At 47.9% G+C, this 24339-nt stretch overlaps 1 protein-coding gene across 3 annotated transcripts in view; it reads left to right on the top strand.

Moving 5' to 3' along the window:
• The window catches only part of AMBRA1 (autophagy and beclin 1 regulator 1), a 285612-nt gene that overhangs the window by 31691 nt on the left and 229582 nt on the right, over nucleotides 1–24339 (top strand). For 2 of the 3 annotated variants that reach the window (XM_030200863.1, XM_030200861.1), the window contains exons 2-3: nucleotides 7407–7645; nucleotides 21372–21430. In XM_030200863.1, coding sequence (XP_030056723.1) covers nucleotides 7511–7645; nucleotides 21372–21430 — 194 coding nt within the window. In that variant the 5' untranslated portion in view covers nucleotides 7407–7510. Of the gene's footprint in view, nucleotides 1–6343; nucleotides 6462–7406; nucleotides 7646–21371; nucleotides 21431–24339 lie in introns of all 3 variants that reach the window. The other variant, XM_030200862.1, reaches the window with a different exon arrangement.

Here is a 24339-nt window from a genome sequence, read left to right as displayed (position 1 = left end):
CATGGTGCGACCTTGCCTTGATTATTGCGTTCAATTCTGGTCACCATATCTCAAAAAAGATACAGTGGAATTAAAAAAGGTTCAAAGAAGAGCAACCAAAATGATAGAGAGGATGGAAATTCTCCCATATGAGAAAAGACTAAAGAGGTTAGGGCTCTTCAGCTTGGAAAAGATATCATTGAGATCTATAAAATCCAGAGTGGTGTAGAACGGGTAGAAGTGAATAGATTTTTCACTCTTTCATAAAGTACAAAGACCAGGGGATACTGAATGAAATTAAATAGAAATACTTTTAAAGCAAATAAGAGGAAATATTTTTCACTCAAAGAATAGTTAAGCTCTGGAACTCGCTGCCGGAAGATGTGGTAACAGTAGCTAGTGTATCCGGGTTTTAAAAAGGTTTGGAGAAGTTCCTGGAGGAAAAGTCCAGAGTCTGTTATTGAGATGGATATGGGGGAAGCCACTACTTGCCCTGGAATTGGTAGCATACAATGTTGCTAGTAATTAGGTTTCTGCCAGGTACTTGTGACCTGGATTGACCGCTGTTGGAAGCAGGATACTGGGCTAGATGGACCATTGCTCTGACCCAGTATGGCTATTCTTGTGTTCTTATTCTGTGTTTTCTTCCTTTTTTTATTGCTGGCCTTTGATAACCACTGCCACTGCACATTAAGCTGAGAAATTCAGCACATTGTCCATTATGAAGCATATTTTCAAAACACTTAGCCTTCCAAAGTTCCATAGAAACCTATGGAAGGCTAAGTGCTTTCAAAATATGCCCCTACAAATCCAAAATCCTTTTTCTGATGGTGATTCCTAACATGGAAGTACAAGTTACTGAAAAGGAATGGCAACAATTGTCTGTGCTTGGTGTATACGAACTGAAATATAGCTCTCTACTAGGAAAAGAATTGGTAAGATGGGTGAGGAGTGGAACAAGTTTTTGAGTAGAGTCCTGGTGTGATGTATGGCTGCAGCATCCCTGTGTGATCTGTCTTTGGTGCGGTCTTTGCAGTGGTTCCAGCATGGTGTATACAGCAGTTGGGGGTTCCCTGTATGCTGTGTCTGCATACGTCCCATGTGATATATGCAGATATCCAAAGCATTATTTCTCAACTGTGAAAAACATCTAGACCAGTAGATGAGCTTTGCCCTCGGCACCTTAAGATCTCCTTTCTGAACACATCAGACGTCACCTTTTCCTAGACAGAGCATAAGGCCTGGAGTGTGGGAATTAACTTTAACTTTTGTAGTGTTTTCAGCTCTTCAAGTTTTTCTTTCTTTTTTGTGAGTTGCTAGGCCCATTTAGTCCGGAGCACCGACTTCAAAACTTAATGCTGCCCCTTTTTGCAGTTCACAATTGAGGAGTTTAATTTGGCCACAATTCTCGGGTGATTTCCATGACGGACTTGCACTTTTGGTGCATCAGGTGCATCGGGCCTAATCATGAGCCTGTTCTCTTTGTTTGCAAATGCAGTTTAGGACACAGAGGGTGCGGCAGGTCCAGCAGAGAGATTTTTGAGCTCCTCAAGAGCTGGTCCATCGACATTGGCACCAGAAGCCACAACCTCAATGGCTGCTAAGACTTCAACTACCACTGGGAGTGCACTGGCATTGAGGAGATCTCCACCGCTCTTGAGGGCACTGAAAGTAGGCCACAGGACTGGGCAGCATCGACACTGAGGGTGCTTACAGGTTTGATGTTGTCCTTGTTGACACTGAAGGACAGTGATGCTGAGCAGCAGGGGAAACTCAAGAAGCATTGGTATCGGTCCTCATCAGTGCACAATGCCGGGAGCTCTGGGGCATCGGCATTGCTAGTATCTGAGAAGCGCCGGCACCGGGAGGAGGGCTAACCCCTTTTTGGTAGAGATGTCAGTGCGCAAGTCTTCGAGCAGCCAGGTTTCTGTTTCCGCACCAATGCCTTCTCAGGCTGCCTCTCTCCTGGCTTCCCCGCCTTTGTTGATGCCTTCCTTCAGTGAGCAGTTCCGAGCTAGAGAGTTGCACGAAGACAGAAATCTTACCCGTCCCTGCCCATCCCCATTGGAATTTTACCCATTCCCACCCATCCCTGCAAGTATTTAAGCTGCCCCACTCAGTCTCACAAGATTTTAATGGTACATTAAAAAAAATTCCAGTCATTTCTCTGTCTCTTCCTGGGTTTGAGGGCAGGGGGAGAGGAGGGTGGCTGGATATGGGTGGCTGGAGGGGAGAGGAGGGTGGCTGGACATGGATGGAGGGCAAGAAATGAAGAAGAAAGGAGGAAAGTAAAGAAATAAATGGAAAGGAAGCCCTGGAAACGGAGTTAAGAGAACAGATATAGAGCAGCAGAACCAGACAACAAAGGTAGAAAAAATCATTTTATTTTCATTTTAGTGTTTGGAATATGTCCAATTTGAGAATTTACATCTGCTGTCTTATTTTGCACTGGGTATACTGGAGCTGTAACAGCTTACAGAAATGATTTATAATGAAAAAAAATCATGTTATTTTTTTTCTCCTATACTACTATAATAGTTTCAATGATGTCTGTTTATATGTGCCATGGCTGGTGTAAGGGGTGTGGCTATCATAGGGGTGGAGTCATATGTGGTGACCCCGCCCATAATGAGTACCGGCACCTGCGATAAATAATTAGATTTTGGGTTGCTGTTTGGGCACTCGGTCTCTGAAAGGTTCGCTATCACTGCCCTATCCTTAAAGATGCACTGATGAAGAACTTGGAATCTCCTCTCTCAGTGCATGTTGCACCTAAGAAGGTGGATACAGTATTGTATCCAGAAGGCTCCCGGATTTGCGAGAGCACAACTGCCTCACCACTCTCTGGTTGTCAAATTCACCCTCAAATGTCCTAGGAGCTCCAGTACTCCCCCAGGTAGAGAGGCTCAGACACTAGACTTGTTTGGGAGGAAATCTTTTCAGGCCTAATGCTTATTGCCTGCATCAAGTCCTACCAGCTTCACATGAGCCTTTACTTGCACTCTTTGCTACGCAGTACACTGAGTCTTGAGGATTCTCTCCCACAGGAGATGTCAGCATTTGCATTTTCATTCCTTTTCTCCAACTTAACAAAAATACCTGAATGGATGCCTTGCATCTGCTCTCCTCTCCTAACCCCTCAAAACCTGCTATATTCATGTTGCTGCAATAACAATATTTTTCTATTTTGCACTAAAAATGTTTTTCATACCATATAGCCTTCCAAGCAGGGCTTTGTTAGAGATTGGCTGGTGGAGATTGATGGAATGCTGATCAAAATGCCGAGACTGCAGAAGGAGTGCTCTAAATCCAAGATGGCAATGGAATTGATGGTGCCTCCTGTCCCTGGGCCCGCTCCGGTCGTGGATCTCCAGGATGCGGCTATCAAAGAGATATCCTGAGATATGTTGAGAATCTTTGACAATCGGTTGGGGAAGATGCACGCGTCGATCAAAGATGTTAAGAGTAGTGTGGATGCCAGGCGAGTCACCTGCAGCAAGCGGAAAACCCAGATCATATGCAGGAAATTACCGGCCGTGTCCTGGAGTTGGAAAGGCGTTGCAAGGTCCTTGGGGACCAGGTAGAGGATCAAGAGAACCGGGGACGACACAATAACATCCAACTAATCGGGGTTCCTGAGTCAGTGAAGGATAAAGAGCTGTGGAATCTAGTGGAGCTTTGGCTGCCCCAGGAACTGGGCTTGAAGCTGGATGGCCCACACTTGAAAGCCGAGCGGGTGTAAAGCATTGGTATCTTTAAGGAGAATCGGATTAAGCCCAGGCCAGTCATTGCCTGAATTTTTAACTTTGTGGAGAAGGTCCAGTTGATGACCCACTACAAAGCTAAGCGGGTGTTATCATACAAATGTTCTAAGCTACTGATTTTCTAAAACCTTTCCTCCAAAGTTGGTGAGCAACAGAGACTGTTGTCCCCCTATTGTACACTGCTGTTCCAGCGGGGCATACGCTTTGCTGTACAATACCCTGCGAAGGGTCGGATCGTGATAATAAATCGTTCATGTTGGAATCCCCAGAGGCTCTGAAAGTTTTTTTTGGATGAACACCCAGCATGAGAACTTTGTGTGGTCAAGCTTTTGCCAGGGACTGGATTATCTCATTGGGGTTAGTACATCCCCTTCACCTGGTTCTGGGGAGCCTTCACTAGTATACATCTATAGTGCACTCCTGCTGACTGCTTCTGTGTGGATCTCTGTGACCTTATGAGGGGGCTGACTTAATGTTGTGATTTGAGGACCAAGCCTCATTCATCATAATTTTTGTTAGTGCCTGTCAAACTCATGTTTCATTGTACTTTTGAGCACTTTGACTCTTCGCAGCAAGGTTCAGTGTTTTTTACATAAACTATTGCTTTTGTGGTTTTGGGAGTTGAGGGAGGGAGGACTATGTAATTTCTGTGAGGTTTAGGTGGTTATAGAATAAATGTGGAGTGTGTTGGTTTCTAGTTGTGATGGAGTGTTTATGATTTGTTTGAGGGGGCGGGGGAAGCATGGGTGGGGAGGGGTGTAGTGAGCCTTAGTAGGCAAATGGGCTTCACTAATACTTGGGTGGTTCTTGAGGGTGGTACACACTTTTCAGGTGGGTTTAGCTGGGAGACCCACTCAATTGTTTGTTTCTCTGATGTTAGTGCTTTAGACTGGGCTGCTTCAGTGAGTATTACTGGCATCACCTGAGCTGACAATTATCACTTTGAATGTGGATGGCATTCATTCCCCTGTAAAGAGAACCCGTATATTGCAATCCCCTAAGAGAGATCATGTGGACATTGCTTTGTTACAGGAACCGCATCTGAATGCCTCAGAACGCTTGAAGTTTAAGAGATTGGGTATGTGACCTCTATTACTCTGCTTTTAATAACAGGCAGAGGGGTATAGCCATTTTGATTCATAAGAAGCTGGCCTTTGCCTTACGTAGTCTTTATCATGACCCGGAGGGAAAATGTGGCTGGGGAGCTTCAGGAGGTGAGAGTAGTTGTTTGCAGTCTTTACGCCCCTAACGTGTATTCTTACAAATTCTTTGCCCAATTAATGGCTAGACTCTCCACTTTTCAAGAGTATCAGCTAATCATAGGTGGAGACTTTAACTCCGCCAGTAGCCCTACCATTGACTGTAAACCACCCAAAAGCCAGCCAAAGATCAGGAGGGCAGAGGGGTTAATTTGCTTTGTTAATACTGTTGGAGAGCTTGATGTGTGGAGGGGATATGCAGTTCTATCCAGGATAGTAGAGAGAGCCCCTGGCTTCCGCTGCCCAAACAGGTGAAGCAGATCTAATCATTACAGGACTCTACATACAGACAAGTGGGATTATACACACTATTCTCACACGTATGGGGATACACACCCGGCTTGTCTATATCCTTCTTTCTCAGGCGCTTCTGGGTAGGGCGAACACAGCCTTTATTGAAGCTCCGGCCTATTCGGACCACTCCTTGGTGGCAATCACACTTTACATGGTTCAGATGATTGGACCCTGTAGATGACGCATGATTCCCACTTTGTATCTTCATGAGGAGTTTCGCCTGTATTTGCGAAGGGCTTGGCAAGATTACGTAGTGGAAAACACTATAGAGGAAGTGGGCTCTAGAACATATCGAGAGGCAGCTAAAGCTGTCCTTAGGGGCAAAATCATAGCTTATACTTCCCGACTCCATAAGAACAGGTCACGTGATATTGTAGCATTATCTCACGTTAAAGGAAGTTCGGAAGACTTTTCAGGCCTCCGCAACTGCACCATCTTATCAGGAATATATGACAGTGAAACGCCAACTGCAAGATGCCCTAAATCAACGTGCTAGTTATAGTATATGGCTATATAATCATCAGCTACTGTAAAGGAATGAAATACAAAATAATGCATGTGTCAAACTTTACCTGCCTGAGCACACAGTTATGGAACGCACTGCCGCGCAGCTTGAAATCGATATACGAAAGAATGAACTTCCGCATATTACTGAAGACACATCTCTTTAATAAAGTGTACCACAAAGATCAACAAATGTGAATATGCACAACGCGCACATCTATATTCAGAACTGTTTCATAATATCTGCTTGTATACTATGACTTTGTTTATTTTGTTTGTTTTATTAACATCATGCTGACCAAGATCCTGCAATACCAAATATTTATCTACTAACATTCTTCCACTACTCATGATGTATTGTAAGCCACTTTGAGCCTGGTGAAGCAGTGCTCGGGGAAAAGTTATTAGTCGGATAAAACTTAAAGGGAGATAGGTACCCTGTTTACTAAGCAGGAGGACATAGCTCAGGCCTTTGTTCGTTTTTATGAATTTCTGTACAATACGTTTCATTTTGATGAACAGACCTGTGCTTCTTTTTTTCAGTCCTTGGACCGACCTTCCTTATCGGAGGCTCAGGTGCAGGAGCTCAATGCTCCCTTTTCAGGAAAAGAGGTGCAGGCAATCATTGGGGGGCTTAAATTGGCTAAGGCTTCAGCACCTGGTAATTATCCCCCCTTTTTTTTTTTGTTATTTTCTTTTATTGTTGGTTGGGTTGTTCTTGACAGCATAGCCATTGTTTGTACTAGTATGGTTCCTTACATTATGCTATTGGTGTTAATAAAGATATTAAAAAAAAAAGAATATTAGCAAAGACCTGTCAGACTTGAAGATTAGTGTAAATCAAGTGCCCCTCTCCAATTGTGAAAATCACTCGTGAAAAGAGTCTGTCCCTCTCCATTCGCCCTGTGGTTATGAATGTGACTAACATAATTGAGTTTGTCTTTGTGGAAATTCAGGTATTTTCTTACAGGTTTTCAAAAATTTTGTGTTACTTAAACTAATAGTTTATGTTAACAAGTTAATCTATGTTGTCTATCTCACTTCTGTTGGTGAATTTTCAAAAGGAGAACATCTGTCTCCAGACTAACTTTCCTATCTGCTTTCAGTCTAATTGGCATGAGAGATATTCTGTGCAAAATTAATGATGCTGTTCATAGATGTTTTCAGAAATCAAGGATCCTCAAATATATTTTGTATCATTCTTTAGCTTCAGTTCCTTTGAATCCTTAGAATCATCCATGTTAGCAAGTTACTCATAAGTGATATCATACTCTCTATATTTGATTGATCTAATCTGTCTATGACAGTACTGGTGTATGAACTAATCTAAACTTGTTCTGTGTGAGATCACTTGTAACTCTTTCCAGTGAAGCTGTTCCCACTGGTTCAAGGCAATTGCAGGGGGCAGTTTAAAGGAGCAACTTGGCAGTATCTGTACTTTTGAAATACTGTACAATAAATAGAAAGTATTGCTTGTAAAGTAAAATGCAGGCCATTTTCAGTATTCTTTGATGCAGTTTTAGATGTGAAATCTGGTATTTCTAGGAATTGTTGAATTGTATATTTGAGGTTTGATTCTCTGATTTGATCTTCTCCCTCTTGTCAGATTTCAATGAGAACAGTTTTCCCGGTGCCTGCATGCTATCTGCCAGATCTGAATCGCACACATCTTCTCTCTGCTGCTTGGAATGACAGTGGCAACTACTAGCCATGAAGATTATTCCAGAGAAGAACGCTGTCCGTATCCTGTCCAGCCGGGAGCGTGGCACACAAGCCTTGGGAGCTCAGCGCCTACTGCAGGCTCTGGTTGAAGATAAAACCCGATGGATGAAATGGGAGGGCAAGGTAAGAAAACTGGAAGCTAAAAAATAGAAATTTGGGGGAAGAAGGCCCTAGATTTCCTAATACCATTTTGCTAGTTTAGTGATCTATCTTTTTCTTCTCCCTTATTAATGTTATTTATTTATTTTTAAAATATAAACTTGAAAGAGATAGTCAGTCATAGTGTTCCATACTGCAGTGGTTTGACATTGGTGTAAGGTTTTAGGACAAAGTTTTGGGCAAAACTAGGGTAAAAATGATGCATAAAGCCTGTAAATTGGTTTGCTTGTGCAATTTAGAAAATGTGCATCTTTTACTCAAGTGTTTTTCTTTAAACTTTATTTCTTTGCAAATGTTATTTACTGCAGTTTAAATATTTTCAGTATTAAAATATCTATCACAAACCTATTGTGGACCCATTGGCAGCCACATTTCTTAATTTAAGAGGAAATGTATGACTTCAGTTTGATGTGGTGTCTTTTGCCCATAGTTTTGATTTTCTGCAGGTCCTGGAAGAGAAAAACAGAAACACTTGTACAAGCAAAACCTTTTTTTTTTTTTTTTTTTTTTAAAGCAGTGGTTTAATCCTGTCGTTTTAGCAATAGTTATTGCATAACATCATCATGCCCCCTGTGGGGTTGAGTGGCAGGGTATTAGCTCCCAGTTATTTATATGTTTTCTGAGTTTAACAGATGCTCAAGAAAAGACTGTTCTCAGCTCATAACTCATACCCTCTACTTGGAGTTTAAGCAAAAAGAGACCAAGAAGTGATAGTGACCCAAATGAGGCAAAATGATTGTAGCAGTGCAGTAATCCTTCGTACTGTGCAAGCAAAACGTTTTCAGAAAGTTCCAATTTTTAAGAATCAGGTAGGCCTTCTTCAGCCTTTTTATACATAACCTTTTGCTTGTGCTTTTTTAATGGCTATTTTTCAATACACAAGTTAAAGATAATTTAACTCCTGGGGAAAGGATAAGTTTTTGTCCAAAACTTACATAGTAGCATAGTAAATGATGGCAGCTAAAGACCTACATGGTCCATCCAGTCTTGATCTTGGGCCCAATATTCAGCCGGTGATTATCAGTGTTTTGCTGGCCATTAGCAGCGTTGCACAATTCAGTGTTGGGCCATGACAGGGCTCTGGCATTGAATTGCTGGATACCGAGCTGGCAAAAACATAGCCGGAGGTCCAGGCAAAATGGTAGAGACTATTATAAAGAGCACAATTACAGAGCATATTCAAAAGCATGGATTAATGAGACAAAGCCAACATGGATTTAGTGAAGGGAAATAGGATAGGATAGGAGGTAGTATTCTATTGTAGATTAAAAGCTGGTTAAAAGATAGAAAATAGAGAGTAGGGTTGAATGGTCAGTATTCTCCATGAAGATGGGTAGATAGTGAGGTTCCCCAGGGGTCTGTGCTGGGACTGCTGCTTTTTAACATATTTATAAATGATCTAGAGATAGGAATAACTAGTGAGGTAATTAAATTTGCTGATGACACAAAGTTATTCAAAGTTGTTAAATCGCAAGAGGATTGTGAAAAATTACAAGAGGACCTTACGAGACTGGGCATCCAAATGGCAGATGACGTTTAATGTGAGCAAGTGCAAAGTGATGCATGTGGGAAAGAGGAATCTGAATTACAGCTACGTAATGCAAGGTTCCACATTAGGAGTCACCAACCAGGAAAGGGATCTAGGCGTCATCGTTGATGATACATTGAAACCCTCTGCTCAGTGTGCGACGGCAGCTAAGAAAGCAAATAGAATGTTAGGTGGTATTAGGAAAGGAATGGAAAACAAAAATGAGGACATTAAAATGCCTTTGTAAAGCTCCATGGTTCGACCACACTTTGAATATTGTGTACAATTCTGATCACCACATCTCAAAGATATAGTGGAATTAGAAAAGGTACGGAGAAGGGTGATGAAAATGATAAAGGGGTTGGGAGGACTTCCCTATGAGGAAAGGCTAAAGCGGCTAGCGCCCTTCAGCATGGAGAAAATACAGCTGAGGGGAGATATGACAGAGGTCTGTAAAATAGCGAGTGGAGTGAAACGGGTAGAGGTGAATCGCTTGTTTACTCTTTCCATAAATACAAGGACTAGGAGGCACGCAATGAAGCTACAAAGTAGTAAATTTAAAATGAATTGGAGAGAATATTTCTTCACTCAACAAGTAATTAAACTCTGGAATTTGTTGCCAGAGAATGTAGTGAAAGCAGTTAGCGGGGTTTAAAAAAGGTTTGGACGGCTTCCTAAAGGAAAAGTCCATGGACCATTATTAAAATGGACTTGGGGAAAATCCACTGCACTGTTTTGGGATCTTGCCAGGTACTTGTAACCTAGATTGACCACTGTTGGAAACAGGATTCTGGGCTTGATGGACCTTTGGTCTGTCCCAGTATGGCAGCTTTTGATAGTTCCTCATGAGAGACTCCTGAGAAAATTAGAGTCATGGGATAGGAAGCAAGGTTCTGGTGTGAATTAGGAATTGGTTATTGGGCAGAAAACAGAGGGTAGGGTTAAATGGTCATTTCTCTCAATGGAGGAGGGTGGAGTGCTGCAGGGATCTGTAGAGGGACCGGTACTATTTAACATATTTATAAATGATATGGAAATCAGAACGATGAGTGAGGTGATCAAATTTGCAGATGATACAAAACTATTCAAGGTTGTTAAAACAACGTGTGGACTGTGAAATATTGCAGGAAGACCTTAGGAAATTGGAAGACTGGGCGTCCAAATGGCAAATGAAATTTTAATGTGGACAAATTCTAGGTGATGCACATTGGAAAGAATAATCTGAATCATAGTTACCTGATGCTAGGGTCCACCTTGGGGGTCAGTGCTCAATAAATAAGATCTGGGTAGTGGTGTAGATAATACGCTGAAATCTGCTGCTCAGTGTGTGGCGGCGGCCATAAAAGCAAACAGGATGCTAGGCATTATTAGGAAAGGGATGATGAATAAGACCGAAAACCCTATAATTCATTTGTATTGCTCCATGGTGTGTCTGCACCTAGAGTATTGGTGTTCAGTTCTGGTCGCTGTATCTCAAAAAAGGTATAGTGGAATTAGAAAAGGTTCAGAGAAGAGTGATCAAATAACATAGTAACATAGTAGGTGACGGCAGAAAAAGACCTGCACGGTCCATCCAGTCTGCCCAACAAGATAAACTCACATGTGCTGCTTTTTGTGTATATCTTACCTTGATTTGTACCTGTGCTTTTCAGAACACAGACCGTATAAGTCTGCTCAGCGCTATCCCCGCCTCCCAACCACCAGCCCCGCCTCCCACCACCGGTTCTGGCACAGACTGTATAAGTCTGCCCAGCATATGCCTCTCATATGAGGAAAGGCTAAAGAGGTTAGGGCTCTTCAGCTTGGAAAAGAGACGGATGAGGGGAGATATGATTGAGGTCTACAAAATCCTGAGTGGTGTAGAATGAGTAGAAGTAAATTGATTTTTTTTACTCGTTCCAAAAGTACAAAGACTAGGGGACACTCGGAAGTCACATGGAAATAATACTTTTAAAACAAATAAGAAGAAATATTTTTTCACTCAATGAATAGTTAAGCTCTGGAACTCTTTGCCAGAGGATGTAATAACAGTGGTTAGTGTATCTTGGCTTACATACACAAATATTAGGAGGTGGAACATCATATGTGCAATGATGGTTCCATTGTGACACCACCACATATTCCTCTTGGGGATATAATGGGTGTAAACGGTATGGTCTGAGCACATTTAAAACAATTTAAAACACTTTATAGTATTTTTTTAAAGTGCATATATAAAAAAAGATAAATTATTTTGAACCCAAGTTTATTATAGTGAGTTAAAAAAGGTTTGGACAAATTCCTGGAGGAAAAGTCTATAGTCTGCTATTGAGACAGACATGGGAAGCAACTGCTTGCCCTGAGATTTGTAGTATGGCATGTTGCCACAATTTGGGTTTCTGCCAGGTACTTGTGACCTGGCTTGGCCACTGTTTGGAAAACAAGATACTGGGCTAGATGGACCATTGGTCTGATCCAGTATGGCTACTCTTATGTTCTTATGTACTTATAGCCGGTTAAGTGCAATATTTGGCACTCGACTAGCTATGAAGAACCGCATACAGATAGAACTGTGTTTTATCGAGTCTTAACCAGCTAAGGGAATGGGACTTGATATACCGCCTTTCTATGGTTTTTGCAACTACATTCAAAGCAGTTTACATAGTATATACAGGTACTTATTTGTACCTAGGGCAGTGGAGGATTAAGTAACTTGCCCAGAGTCACAAGGAGCTGCAGTGGGAATCAAACCCAGTTCCCCAGGATCAAAGTTTGACAACGCCTCTGGAACGCCGGTGTCGCGGCTCTGATGTCACTCCGGTATTGGTGAGCTCTCGAGTCTTCCCGAGCCCCACTAGGGCCAGGAAATCACCGAGCACCCCGAATCTTCACCCGCGGCGACCGCCGTTCACCGAGGGTTGAGCCCTCAGCTGCGGGCGGCCAGCAGGACTGCTGGAACCGCGGGGTGACGGCTGGCCTGGCTGGATGTGGGTACAGAGTCCTTGGTGAGCGTGGCTTAGCCGGGCGGCTAGCTGAGCACGGGGAACGGACACAGTCTTTATTGGCAATAGCCAGCAGGATGGCTAGCTGGCACGAGGAACAAACACAGTCATCACTGGAAATAGCTAGCAGGACGGCTAGTTGACACGAGGAACAAACACAGTCCTCACTGGAAATAGCTAACAGGACGGCTAGCTGGCCCGAGGAACAAACACAGTCATCACTGGAAATAGCTAGCAGGACGGCTAGCTGGCACGAGGAACAAACACAGTCTTTACTGGAAATAGCTAGCAGGACGGCTAGCTGGCACGAGGAACAAACACAGTCTTTACTGGAAATAGCTAGCAGGACGGCTAGCTGGCACGAGGAACAAACACAGTCTTTACTGGAAATAGCTAGCAGGACGGCTAGCTGGCACGAGGAACAAACACAGTCTTTACTGGAAATAGCTAGCAGGACGGCTAGCTGGCACGAGGAACAAACACAGGCTTGGAATGTGGCTTCAAACAACAAAACGGAAGCACTGGACCCCTTCCGTGTTCCCGTTTAAATCCCCCGCTCGTCCTGGCTGGGGAACCGCTGGAACCAATCCTCTTCGCCCAGGCCGGCAGCGGGGGCCCGGATTGGTCCTCCCGTCCGATGGGCGGAGTTCCTACGCGGATGCGCCAATCCGGCGCAAGTGGGCGGAGCCTCCTCGCTGGTCCCGCTGTAGCGAGGAGGACGACGACGCCGGCGCCGCCATCTTGGCCGGCGGATCTCCTTCTCCGAGGCCGGCGCTTGCTCTTCTGGATCGCCGGCCTCGGAGCAGCCTGCAGTCGCGGCGATCCCCGTGGCAGCCTTCCCCCGCCGCCCCGCATCCCACGGGCGCCCCAGCCTCTCGCTCCGGCCCGCGGACCGCCAGGTAAGGGCCCGGAACGGGACAGTATCTTCCCCGGATGACCCCTTCTCCCGGGGCCCGGGTTTGGACGGATATCGGGCGTGGAAGGCTTTGACCAATTCTGGGGCATGAACATTAGCCACGGGTTCCCAGGAATTGTCTTCGGGGCCAAAAGATTTCCATGATAACAAATAATGCAGTCTTCCCCGCCGCCACTTTGAGTCGAGAATTTCTCCTACCTCGTACTCCGGGTCCGGGGCCACCTGGAGATCTTCTTCTTGGGCCGGGGGCGGGTGCCACCCGGACCCCCGGAACCGCTTCAATAACGAGATATGGAAGGCGTTATGCACTCGTAGGGTGCCGGGTAACCGCAACCGATACGTTACTGGCCCAATTCGTTCTTGGATTGCATATGGTCCCGCATATCGAGGTCCCAATCTTCGGGAAGAACCTCGGAATCTCAGATGTTTCGTGCTTAACCATACCTTCTGTCCTGGTTGGAGCACGGGAGCGGGCCGCCGATGGCGGTCAGCAAAGATCTTGTCCTTGGTCGCGGTCTTCTGTAATTGTTCCCTAGCCATCTTCCAGACCTTTTGTAGGTCGGCCACGACTTGGTCCCCCGCCGGGGTTATGGCGGCCCTGGAAGCCGAGGATGTCGTCCATATACCAGGAAGAACGGGGACTGCCCTGAGGACGAGTGGTCACTTTGGTTATAGGCGAACTCGGCCCATGGAAGTAGAGAAACCCAGTTATCTTGTCGTTGGTTGACAAAAGCTCGTAAGAATCCTTTCAAGGTTTGATTAATCCTCTCAACCATGCCGTTGGTTTGAGGATGGTAAGCGGATGAAAAATGGTTCTCCACCCCCAAGGCCGTGCACAAAGTTCTCCAGAAGCGGGAGGTAAATTGGGGTCCTCGGTCACTGATGATCCGAGTGGGTAGTCCATGTAGTCGAACAATGTGGTGAATGAAGGCTTGAGCTAGAGAGGCGGCCGACGGGAGGTTCGCGAATGGAACAAAGTGAGCCATTTTAGAGAACCGATCTATCACAACCCAGATCACGGTATGACCCTGGGAGCGAGGTAAGTCAGTGATAAAGTCCATGGATATCTCCGACCAGGGACTGGTCGGCACGGGCAGTGGCTGTAGGTCTCCCACGGGGGGTCCTCCTACTGGCTTGGTTCGGGCACATACCGGGCACGAGGTAACAAACTGGAGGATGTCTCGTCTCATCTGTGGCCATCGATAATGTCGTGTGATGAATCGGAGTGTCTTTTGGTACCCGAAGTGCCCGGCCCATCTAGACGAGTGCCCCCATTGCAGAACCTCTTTCCGATCGGCGGCCGCCACGAATTTCTGGATCGGTGCAACCTCCCCTGTGGCCGCACTGAGACAAGCGGGGTCTAACATCGGATGGGTCTCCTTAGTCTCTTCTGGTACCTCGAAGGCCCGGGAGAGCGCATCTGCCGGGGTATTCTGGGAGGCCGCCCGGAACACTAATTGAAAATGAAACCTGGCAAAGAATAATGACCACCGAGCCTGTCGGGGATTCAACCGCTGAGCCTCTTGGAGGTATAGGAGGTTCTTATGATCAGTGATGACCGTGAACCGGTGTTCCGCTCCTTCCAGCAAGTGTCTCCACTCCTGCAGTGCTAGTTTCAAAGCCAAGAGTTCTCTATCCCCTACCGTATAATTCCGCTCGGCTGGGGAGAATTTACGTGAAAAGAAGGAGCACGGTTGGCGCCGGCCTTCGGGGTTGATTTGAGAAATGACCGCCCCGGCCCCTAGGGCGGACGCGTCCACCTCTACAATGAAAGGTTTCTCAGGGTCGGGGGTCAACAGAATGGACGCGGACTCAAAAGCCTCTTTTACCCGATGAAAAGCCGCTTGCGCCTCTGGCGGCCAATCCCTGACCCTCGCGTTCTTGTGGGTGAGCGCCGTCAACGGGGTTGTCAACCGGGAGTACTGGGGAATAAATTGGCGATAGTAATTGGCGAAGCCCAGGAATCGTTGTAAGGCCTTCAGGCCCTTCGGTTGAGGCCACTCTCGAATGGCTTGGAGCTTGTCTGGCTCCATCTGTAACCCCCCTGGAAGCAGGATATGCCCTAAAAAGGGTAAGGATCGCTGATGGAAAGCGCACTTACTCAGCTTAGCAAATAGATGGGCTTGACGTAGGCGGTGCAGCACTGCACGAACATGGCCCGGATGCTCCAGGGGGTCCTTAGAGTAAACTAGGATGTCGTCCAGATATACAATCACCATGGAATTTAGCAAATCCTCTAGTACACAATTGATAAGGCGTTGAAACACCGCAGGGGCATTGCAGAGACCGAACGGCATCACCCGATATTCAAAATGTCCCTCGTGGGTGTTGAAAGCCGTTTTCCATTCGTCCCCGGACCGGATTCGTACTAGATTGTAGGCCCCCCGCAAATCTAACTTCGTGAAGATCTGAGCTCCTTGCAGTCTGTCCAAGAGCTCTGGAATGAGCGGCAGCGGGAACCGATCCTTCACGGTGATGGCATTTAATCCCCGATAGTCAATGCAAGGTCTCAGCGACCCATCCTTCTTGGTAACGAAAAAGAACCCTGCCCCGGCTGGGGATGTAGACGGCTGAATGAACCCTTTCCGTAGGTTCTCATGGATGTATTCTCGCATTGCCTTGAACTCTCCTCGGGACAGTTTGTACAGTCGGCCCCGTGGGGGTACCGTATCCGTCTTCAAATTGATAGCACAGTCAAAAGACCTATGCGGCGGTAGTACCTCCGCCTCCTTGGGATTAAACACATCTGCAAAGTCTCTATAATCCATAGGCAAGGAGCCCAGTTCACCCGGTCCCTCCTCGGGCAACGTATTTAAGGCCGGACAGCTGCCCGCCCGACCCTTACAACAGGTCTCTTGACAGGAATTACCCCACGCTTGAATTCTTCCCCCGGCCCAGTCGATAACCGGGTTGTGGTATCGTAACCATGGCAGTCCCAGAACCACAGGGTGGATGGTCCGGGATAATACTAAGAATTCGGCTTCCTCCCGATGGTTCTCCCCCACTTGCAGTCCCAACATTGGAGTAATCTCAGTGACCGGCTGGGGAAGGGTAGTTCCTTGGATGGAGGTTATCCGCAGCATCGGCCTCCGGGGGAGCGTGGGCCAGCCCATTTGCTGCAGCAGTTCGAGCCCAATAAAATTGCCCCCTGACCCCGAGTCCACCAGGGCTCGGGTCTGAACCGTGGCCTCCTGCCACCGTAAGGTCACCGGTAGGATGATCAGGGTGTCTGGTAGGGGAGCGGAGTGCCCCAAGAACCCTCCCCTCAGGGTGCCTTGGGGAGCGCATTTCCCGGCCGGATGGAACAAGTCCGGAGGAAATGCCCAGCCTTCCCACAATAGAAGCACAGTCCGTTTGACTGTCGTTGCTGTCTTTCGGCGGGAGTCAACTGTTGCCGGCCCATCACCATCGGCTCCTCCCCGGGCTCCGTAGTGTCCCGGTTCCCCTGGCGAGAGGACGGCCCTTTGCTCGTCCGGGAGGTCCCTCGTGCCCACTTCTGCCGCTCCGCCCGGGCTCTGGCTCGCTCCTGGAATCGGGTGTCCACCCGTATACAGAGTGATATGAGGGCATCCAATTGTCCGGGAATCTCCCGTCCCGCCAATTCATCCTTGATTCGTTCTTGTAATCCCTCCATAAAAATGGCCATCAAGGACTCCGGATTCCAACGCAGCTCCGTGGCTAAGGTACGGAACCGGATGGCATAATCGGCCACCGTACCTTCTCCCTGATGAATCCGGAGCAGTTCCGATGCCACGGAGGAAGGTCTTCCCGGAAGGTCGAACACCATCCGGAACCGGCGCTGAAATTCGCTATAATCATCCAAAATGGGGTCATGTTGTTCGTTCAGGGGGGCCACCCAGTCCTGGGCTTTTCCTTCACAAAGGCCCATAATGTAGCCCACCTTACTGTGGTCCGAAGCAAAGGCCTCCGGTTGCATCCGGAAGGCCAGGTTACACTGGTTGAGGAACCCCCGACAACCTCCCGGGGTCCCATCGTATCGTGCTGGTTCAGGGAACCGAGGTCCCACGCGGAACCCTCCCATACGGGGAGCCGCTGCGACCCCTTGGACCGCAGCGGCCTGGTTCTGTACCTGAAGCGTGGAAAGCTGAGAACATACATTCTGGAGCGCCCCAGACAGGGCATTGAGCTGTTCCTGTTGCTGCTGGAGAACCTTGGCCAGGTCCCATAGATCAGGTTGCGTCGGCGAGCTCATGGCTTCCGTTTTCTGTCGCGGCTCTGATGTCACTCCGGTATTGGTGAGCTCTCGAGTCTTCCCGAGCCCCACTAGGGCCAGGAAATCACCGAGCACCCCGAATCTTCACCCGCGGCGACCGCCGTTCACCGAGGGTTGAGCCCTCAGCTGCGGGCGGCCAGCAGGACTGCTGGAACCGCGGGGTGACGGCTGGCCTGGCTGGATGTGGGTACAGAGTCCTTGGTGAGCGTGGCTTAGCCGGGCGGCTAGCTGAGCACGGGGAACGGACACAGTCTTTATTGGCAATAGCCAGCAGGATGGCTAGCTGGCACGAGGAACAAACACAGTCATCACTGGAAATAGCTAGCAGGACGGCTAGTTGACACGAGGAACAAACACAGTCCTCACTGGAAATAGCTAGCAGGACGGCTAGCTGGCCCGAGGAACAAACACAGTCATCACTGGAAATAGCTAGCAGGACGGCTAGCTGGCACGAGGAACAAACACAGTCTTTACTGGAAATAGCTAGCAGGACGGCTAGCTGGCACGAGGAACAAACACAGTCTTTACTGGAAATAGCTAGCAGGACGGCTAGCTGGCACGAGGAACAAACACAGTCTTTACTGGAAATAGCTAGCAGGACGGCTAGCTGGCACGAGGAACAAACACAGTCTTTACTGGAAATAGCTAGCAGGACGGCTAGCTGGCACGAGGAACAAACACAGGCTTGGAATGTGGCTTCAAACAACAAAACGGAAGCACTGGACCCCTTCCGTGTTCCCGTTTAAATCCCCCGCTCGTCCTGGCTGGGGAACCGCTGGAACCAATCCTCTTCGCCCAGGCCGGCAGCGGGGGCCCGGATTGGTCCTCCCGTCCGATGGGCGGAGTTCCTACGCGGATGCGCCAATCCGGCGCAAGTGGGCGGAGCCTCCTCGCTGGTCCCGCTGTAGCGAGGAGGACGACGACACCGGCGCCGCCATCTTGGCCGGCGGATCTCCTTCTCCGAGGCCGGCGCTTGCTCTTCTGGATCGCCGGCCTCGGAGCAGCCTGCAGTCGCGGCGATCCCCGTGGCAGCCTTCCCCCGCCGCCCCGCATCCCACGGGCGCCCCAGCCTCTCGCTCCGGCCCGCGGACCGCCAGGTAAGGGCCCGGAACGGGACAGCCGGTTTTGGCTTGAGTGCTAACTGGGTATTTTCAGCGGTACTATCTGGTTAAGTGCTGCTGAAAATTCCCAGTTACCTCCAGATGGGCGATTTAAATGGCCAGGAGCTTCTGGCCATTTATGCAGTTTTGAATATCAAGCCCCTTGTCTTTAGAAATCATTCTGCTGCAGTCTGGCCCCTCTGTTGCTTTGGTTTGCACGTTTTGACATAGACACCCTTGAAGAAAGAGTCTAAATTCTTGTGAAAATAATTGTTACATTGGTGTGCACGCTCTGAGACAGATACAAAGGATGTTTTTCTCAATGGCCTTCTTTTAATCCCCCGTGCATTTTGAAAAAGTTTAAAATATGCCCCCTTTACCCCCATCCTGTGGCCCCCTTGAATCGCTCACAAACTTTGGGAGAACATCAGATTTTTCTACGTTTTCAAAGAGTTACCGCTATATAAATTTTGGTAGAGCTAGATACATTCTTTTGGAAGTTATAAGGAGCGCACACACACACACACAAACTGCATGCATTTCTTATGCGAGAACTGCTAACTTTGCATCTTCTCTAAATCACTCCAGCTTTGAAAAATGAAAATGTTTGATGTCCCCCTAAGGACATTACACCAGTTGAGCGATTTTGAAGTTTTCAAGTGTGTTGAGGGAAGGGGGAGACACTGCATAAAGCACAAACCACAATGTACACTGATACCCTCATGATCAAAAGCAAACGCCGGCGCTAGAGGCTGTTAGCGCCATACTAGCGCTGGTGTTTGCTAGCCCCGCATGATCAGAGCCCTCAAGCGCGTGAAACAACGCGCTTGAGGGCTCTTTGCGCAGGTAGCATGCAAATGCATGCTAAACAGGGCTTAGCGCATTCATCGCCAATGATCAGCAGCCAGCGTTCCAAAATTTGGGTCGCTGGCCACGGAAAATCCTACGCCAGCTCCGAGCTGGTGTTAGTGTTTGCAGATCATTGGGGAGGAATGGTGAGCCCTGTCCAGCATACAGTTGCATGCTGGTAGTCCCCCGTTCCCCCCCAAAGCAAACCTGCCAACGGGGCTGGGGGTCCGGTGGACCTCCTGTCCCCCCCCCCCGACGACCCCTCCCCCCAGGTTCAGGGAGGGCTGGATATCCGGTGGGTCTCCAGCCCTCCAAACCCCCAGAAAAATGACTCCCTGGTGGTGCAGTGGCCGCCGGTCAACCCCCTCCCCGCCCCCCCCTATGAGTGACGGGGGGGGGGGGGGGCTGGAGGTCCGGCGGACCTCCAGGCCTTCCCAACTGCCCCCTCCCAGCGTTCTCTGAAGAAATCCATGGTGGTCCAGTGGCCACCGGTCAACCCCCCTCCCCCAGTGAGCGACGGGGGGGGGAGGGGCTGGAGGTCCGGCGGACCTCCAGGCCTTCCCAACTGCCCCCTCCCAGCGTTCTCTGAAGAAATCCATGGTGGTCGAGCAAAAAACGAACCCCCTCCTGGCCCCCCTACCATTTAGTTGGAGGAGGCAGGTAGCCTGCCTCCCTCCTCTTCCTTGGTTGACGACGCACAAAATGGCGGCGCCCAGTGCATCCTGGGATGCTCTGGGCGGGCTCCCTTATATGGTCTGTAGCCCCGCCCAGTGCATCCCAGAATGCACTGGGCGGGGCTGGGCGCCGCCATTTTGTGCGTCGTCAACCAAGGAAGAGGAGGGAGGCAGGCTACCTCCCTTCTCCAACTAAAAGGTAGGGGAGTCGTGATGGGGTTCTTTCTTCACTCGACCACCATGGATTTCTTCAGAGAACGCTGGGAGGGGGGGAGTTGGGGTGGGCTGGAGGTCCGCCGGACCTCTAGCTCCCCCCCCGTCGCTCGCTTGGGGGGGGAGGGGGTTGACCGGCGGCCACTGGACCACCAGGGAGTCATTTTTCTGGGGATTTGGGGGGGGCTGGAGACCCACTGGATCTCCAGCTCTCCCTGAACCTGGGGGGATGGGATCGTTGGCGGGACCAGAGGTCCGCTGGACCTCCAGCCCCCGTTGCTCGGGGCAGGGGTAGTCAAAAGGGCCTGGTGGTCAAAGGGACCTCCAGCCCCTGTGTTTGACAGGTTTGGGCTTTTGACAGCCCAGACCTGTCAAACAAGTGCGGGAGGAATTCGCCCGCACTTCTACACCATGATCAGAGATAATTGCGCTGCTTAAATTTGCATGCATTATCTCTGATCATTGGTGTGGTAAAGCCCCGCACTGTTCCAGCACTATTTTAGAGCGCTGTTTGGAACAGCGCGGGACTTTTGATCATCTGCCTGTGACAGTTTAGCAGCTGATAAGCCTCTGGTCCACTGAACCAGGAGGACTGAAAAAGGAATTGACTATTGTTTTGCTGTGCTTAACTCTCCTGTTTTACTTTGATCTTTCTCCAGGGAGTGTTATGTACACTGAACATCCTGCAGAGACTTGCTTCAGTTTGCATATCTTGGCTACTACACCATAGCTGTAGACAAATGCCAGCTCGTGTATTTAGTGCCATTCAGTAGGAGTATAAGGGGAAAAGGGATGGGATTTGATATACCGTTTTTCCGTGGTTGCAATAAAAAGCAGTTTACATATTATATACAGGTGCTTATTTTCGTGCAGTTGAAATACTCTATCCACACTGTCAGATGCACTCAAAAATCAGCATGTTGCCAGAACACAAAGAGGCTCAAATGGTATTCACCTTCACTGCATGTCATAAAATATGAAAAGGACTCTAATAATTTAGAGGGGGAGGGGGGTCCTGGGAGCCCAAAAATATTTTGATTTCCATTTCATCATTGTCTTTCATTGTACTCTGCCTTTTTTTTTTTTTTTTACAAATGCTGGGCAAATGATTACTAAGGATGTTTTTCTAATAATTCAGTATTTGTGCATGGTTATAAACTTAATTGCCATCCTTTTTGCTCTTTGCCTTTTTCAGAAGGTAGAATTGCCTGACAGCCCTCGTTCCACATTTTTGTTGGCATTCAGTCCTGACAGGTAAATTGAATTTCCGTTATTTTTGTATATCAACATGGAATTATGTTATTGTGAAGCCACTGACTACACAATGTCCAGAAAAAAATGGGACCCCAACGTTTTTAGAAATAACCCCAAAACAAATATACTATTATTTAAAAAAAAAAAAAAAGTTGATATTATTGACAGGTGTTACTGCAAGATGCTGTAAAAACTGGATGACTTCTGTTTTCAAAATGACATTCAGAAAGTGACCATTAAGATCCATTTTAACAAAATGGCATTTAGTGAAGAAGATAAAGTTGCAATTAAATTTCTGCAGCAAAAAAGTGTTTCCAAAGAGAGTTTCCTAATTAAGATTGGACTAATGTATTTTCTAAGGTCATACTCAGTGCTTAAACAACTGCAAAGTATATTGAAACCATGGAAGGGGTCCCGTTTTTTCTGGACACCGTGTATGTTATAGGCATCTTTTTATCAGAAGCTGCCTAAGTGGGAGGGCTTATTTTGAGGCTAATTTATAAAAACACATAGTTAAAGCACTTAGACTTACAAATTTCCATAGGTTATTATGTAACTTTGTAGGTCAAAGTACCGGTACTTTGAAAATACGTCTCATAGCTGACTACATGCCCTTATAAAATACCCAGGATGGGCTGGCTGAAACTGCAGCTAGTTAGAAGCAGCAAACATTTAGGGGTCCTTTTACAAAGGCACTCTAGGGATGTGCATTTATTTGAAACTTCATTTTTAGCCCAAAACAAAAGGAATTCCCCTCAAATTATTTGTGTTTTTAATGTCCTACATAAAATAAAATTTTTAAAATGGGAAGCTGAACAAAGTGAACATTTTTGGGCTACACACCTCTAATAAATGCTTGTGTGCAAAACATGATTCCACATGCAGTCCACTCCATCTTTACCCCAGAACATGCCTACACATGGGTCAAATAAAGGATGTGCTTTATTTGTCACCTGGCATAGGGCATGCCCCTAACTCCTGGAGTAATTCAATTCAGATCTAATATACCGCTATTCCTTAGCGCATGCAGCAGATGAATCCAGTAACTGGTGGGTTGTGTCCATCTACCAGCAGGTGGAGATAGAGATAACTTAAACTGAAGTGAGTGATACTGGATGACCAGCCCCTTTAGTAGGTGGTGGATGACTCCTCATCAGCTCCTGGATTCTCCTCCTGGGCTGCTGGCCAATTGAGAGTTGAGGGTGTTTGGCCTTTGTTGGTTCTCTTTGGAAACATACTTGATCAGTCGGGTCCCTGCTTTACCCTGTCTTACCCTATATTCTAGCCTTGGATCCTGTGTGCCATTGCCTTCCTCGCCAACCTAAAAAAAAGCAAAGCAAACAAATCCAGATAAGGCACAGACGAACAGCTGCTGAAAGGACTGGAACGGTGTTTCCCCTTGTCCCGCGGAGCCTCTGTGGCTGCCGGACTACGCTGGGTGGTGCTGCCGTGCCCTAAGCCACGTTGCTGTTAGTACCTGATTTTTGTTTTCCCTCGCTTTTCTTTGTGGTGGTTCGCGCCAGGTGTGTCAGCGGCATGGCGGCTGAAGTTGTAAAGCGATGTTTCCACTGCGGGGAAAAGGAGATCCACAGTGGGCATCTGCTTAGAGGGCTGCTCGGAGCCCGTTGCAGAGGATAGTGCTGCAACTTGGGTTTCCTTGGTTTCCAACACTGAGCCTTCCGGCGGGTACACCATTTTGCCTGCAGGCCCTGTTGTGATTCCTGTCGATCAGCTGACTGCGGTGTCTGATCCTTTGTGCGGTTCTGCTAATTTGGTCTTCTGTTCGCCTGAAGCTCCTCTTTCTTCCCTCGCACTTGCCTCTGGCCCTTCTAATAGAACTGGTGGGGCAGGGGAGGGATTTTCTCCTGAATTTATCCTGCTGTTACATCAGGCCTACTTATTAAAGCAGACCCTGCCTCAGTTGAGCTCCTGACTGATTCCTCCACCATAGGGTGCTCCTTTCAGGATTTGGGATCTCCTTCTCAGGAGCCTCTGGAGCTCAGAAAAGGCGGGTGGACATGGAGTCTGAGGTGGGGTCGTTGGCTCCTTTTACCCACCCGCCTTCTATTGCTGTCCTGGGGATTCTCTCTGCCCTTCATGTCTTGAAGAATTGGAGGAGGATGAATTATTTCAGGAGGAACCTGATGATCCCATTGCTGTTCACGTTTTCCATAAAGATGAGTTGCCTTCCTTGATCGCCAACGTTTTGGTGACCTTGAACGTCGCTGACCCTGAGGCAGCTACGTCTGCTGCAGTCAATCCTAAAATGGCCAGCACCAGGAAGCCTGCGAAGGCATTCCCTGTGCATCAAGCCATTCAGGAGCTCATTACAGCTCAGTGGTCAGACCCTGATGGGGGTCTTTGGGGTGCGAAGGGTATGACCCGTCTTTACCCTGTCATTGCTGATCAGACCAAAAGGTTTGTTCTTCCTACTGTGCTGGTGACGGCGGTTACCAAGAAGACTACTCTCCCTGTGGAGGGTGGTGTAGCTCTCAAGGATATGCAGCACAGGTGTCTGGAGGCTTCCTTGAAATGAGCTTTTGAGGTCTTGGCATTGGCCCTCCAGGCCTCTCTTTGTAGTTCATACATGGCAAGGGCGTTCCTTAGCTAGTTCCAGCAGGCATTGGAGCAGGATGTGGATTAGGCTTCAGCCTTGGGTTCCGTAGGATCTCGACTGGAATCAGGGTTGGGCTATTTGGCTGATTCCCTTTATGATCTTGTCCGTACTTTAGCCAAGCAGATGGCTTTCGCGGCGTTCTCTCAATGATAGTTGTGGCTTCGCCATTGGGCGGCAGATTTGGCCTTGCAGCAGCGCCTCACTGGATTACCCTTTCGGGGGTAAGCTCCTATTTGGTGAAGACCTGGAGAAGATTGTGAAGGATTTGCAGGACTTAAGGAGCAATGTCTTC

This window comes from Microcaecilia unicolor, chromosome 4 (genome assembly GCF_901765095.1).
Source record: "Microcaecilia unicolor chromosome 4, aMicUni1.1, whole genome shotgun sequence".
In the NCBI taxonomy this organism is placed as follows: Eukaryota; Metazoa; Chordata; class Amphibia; order Gymnophiona; family Siphonopidae; genus Microcaecilia; species Microcaecilia unicolor.
Note: the sequence above shows the minus strand (reverse complement) of the source record. Positions and strands in the feature narration are given on the sequence as shown.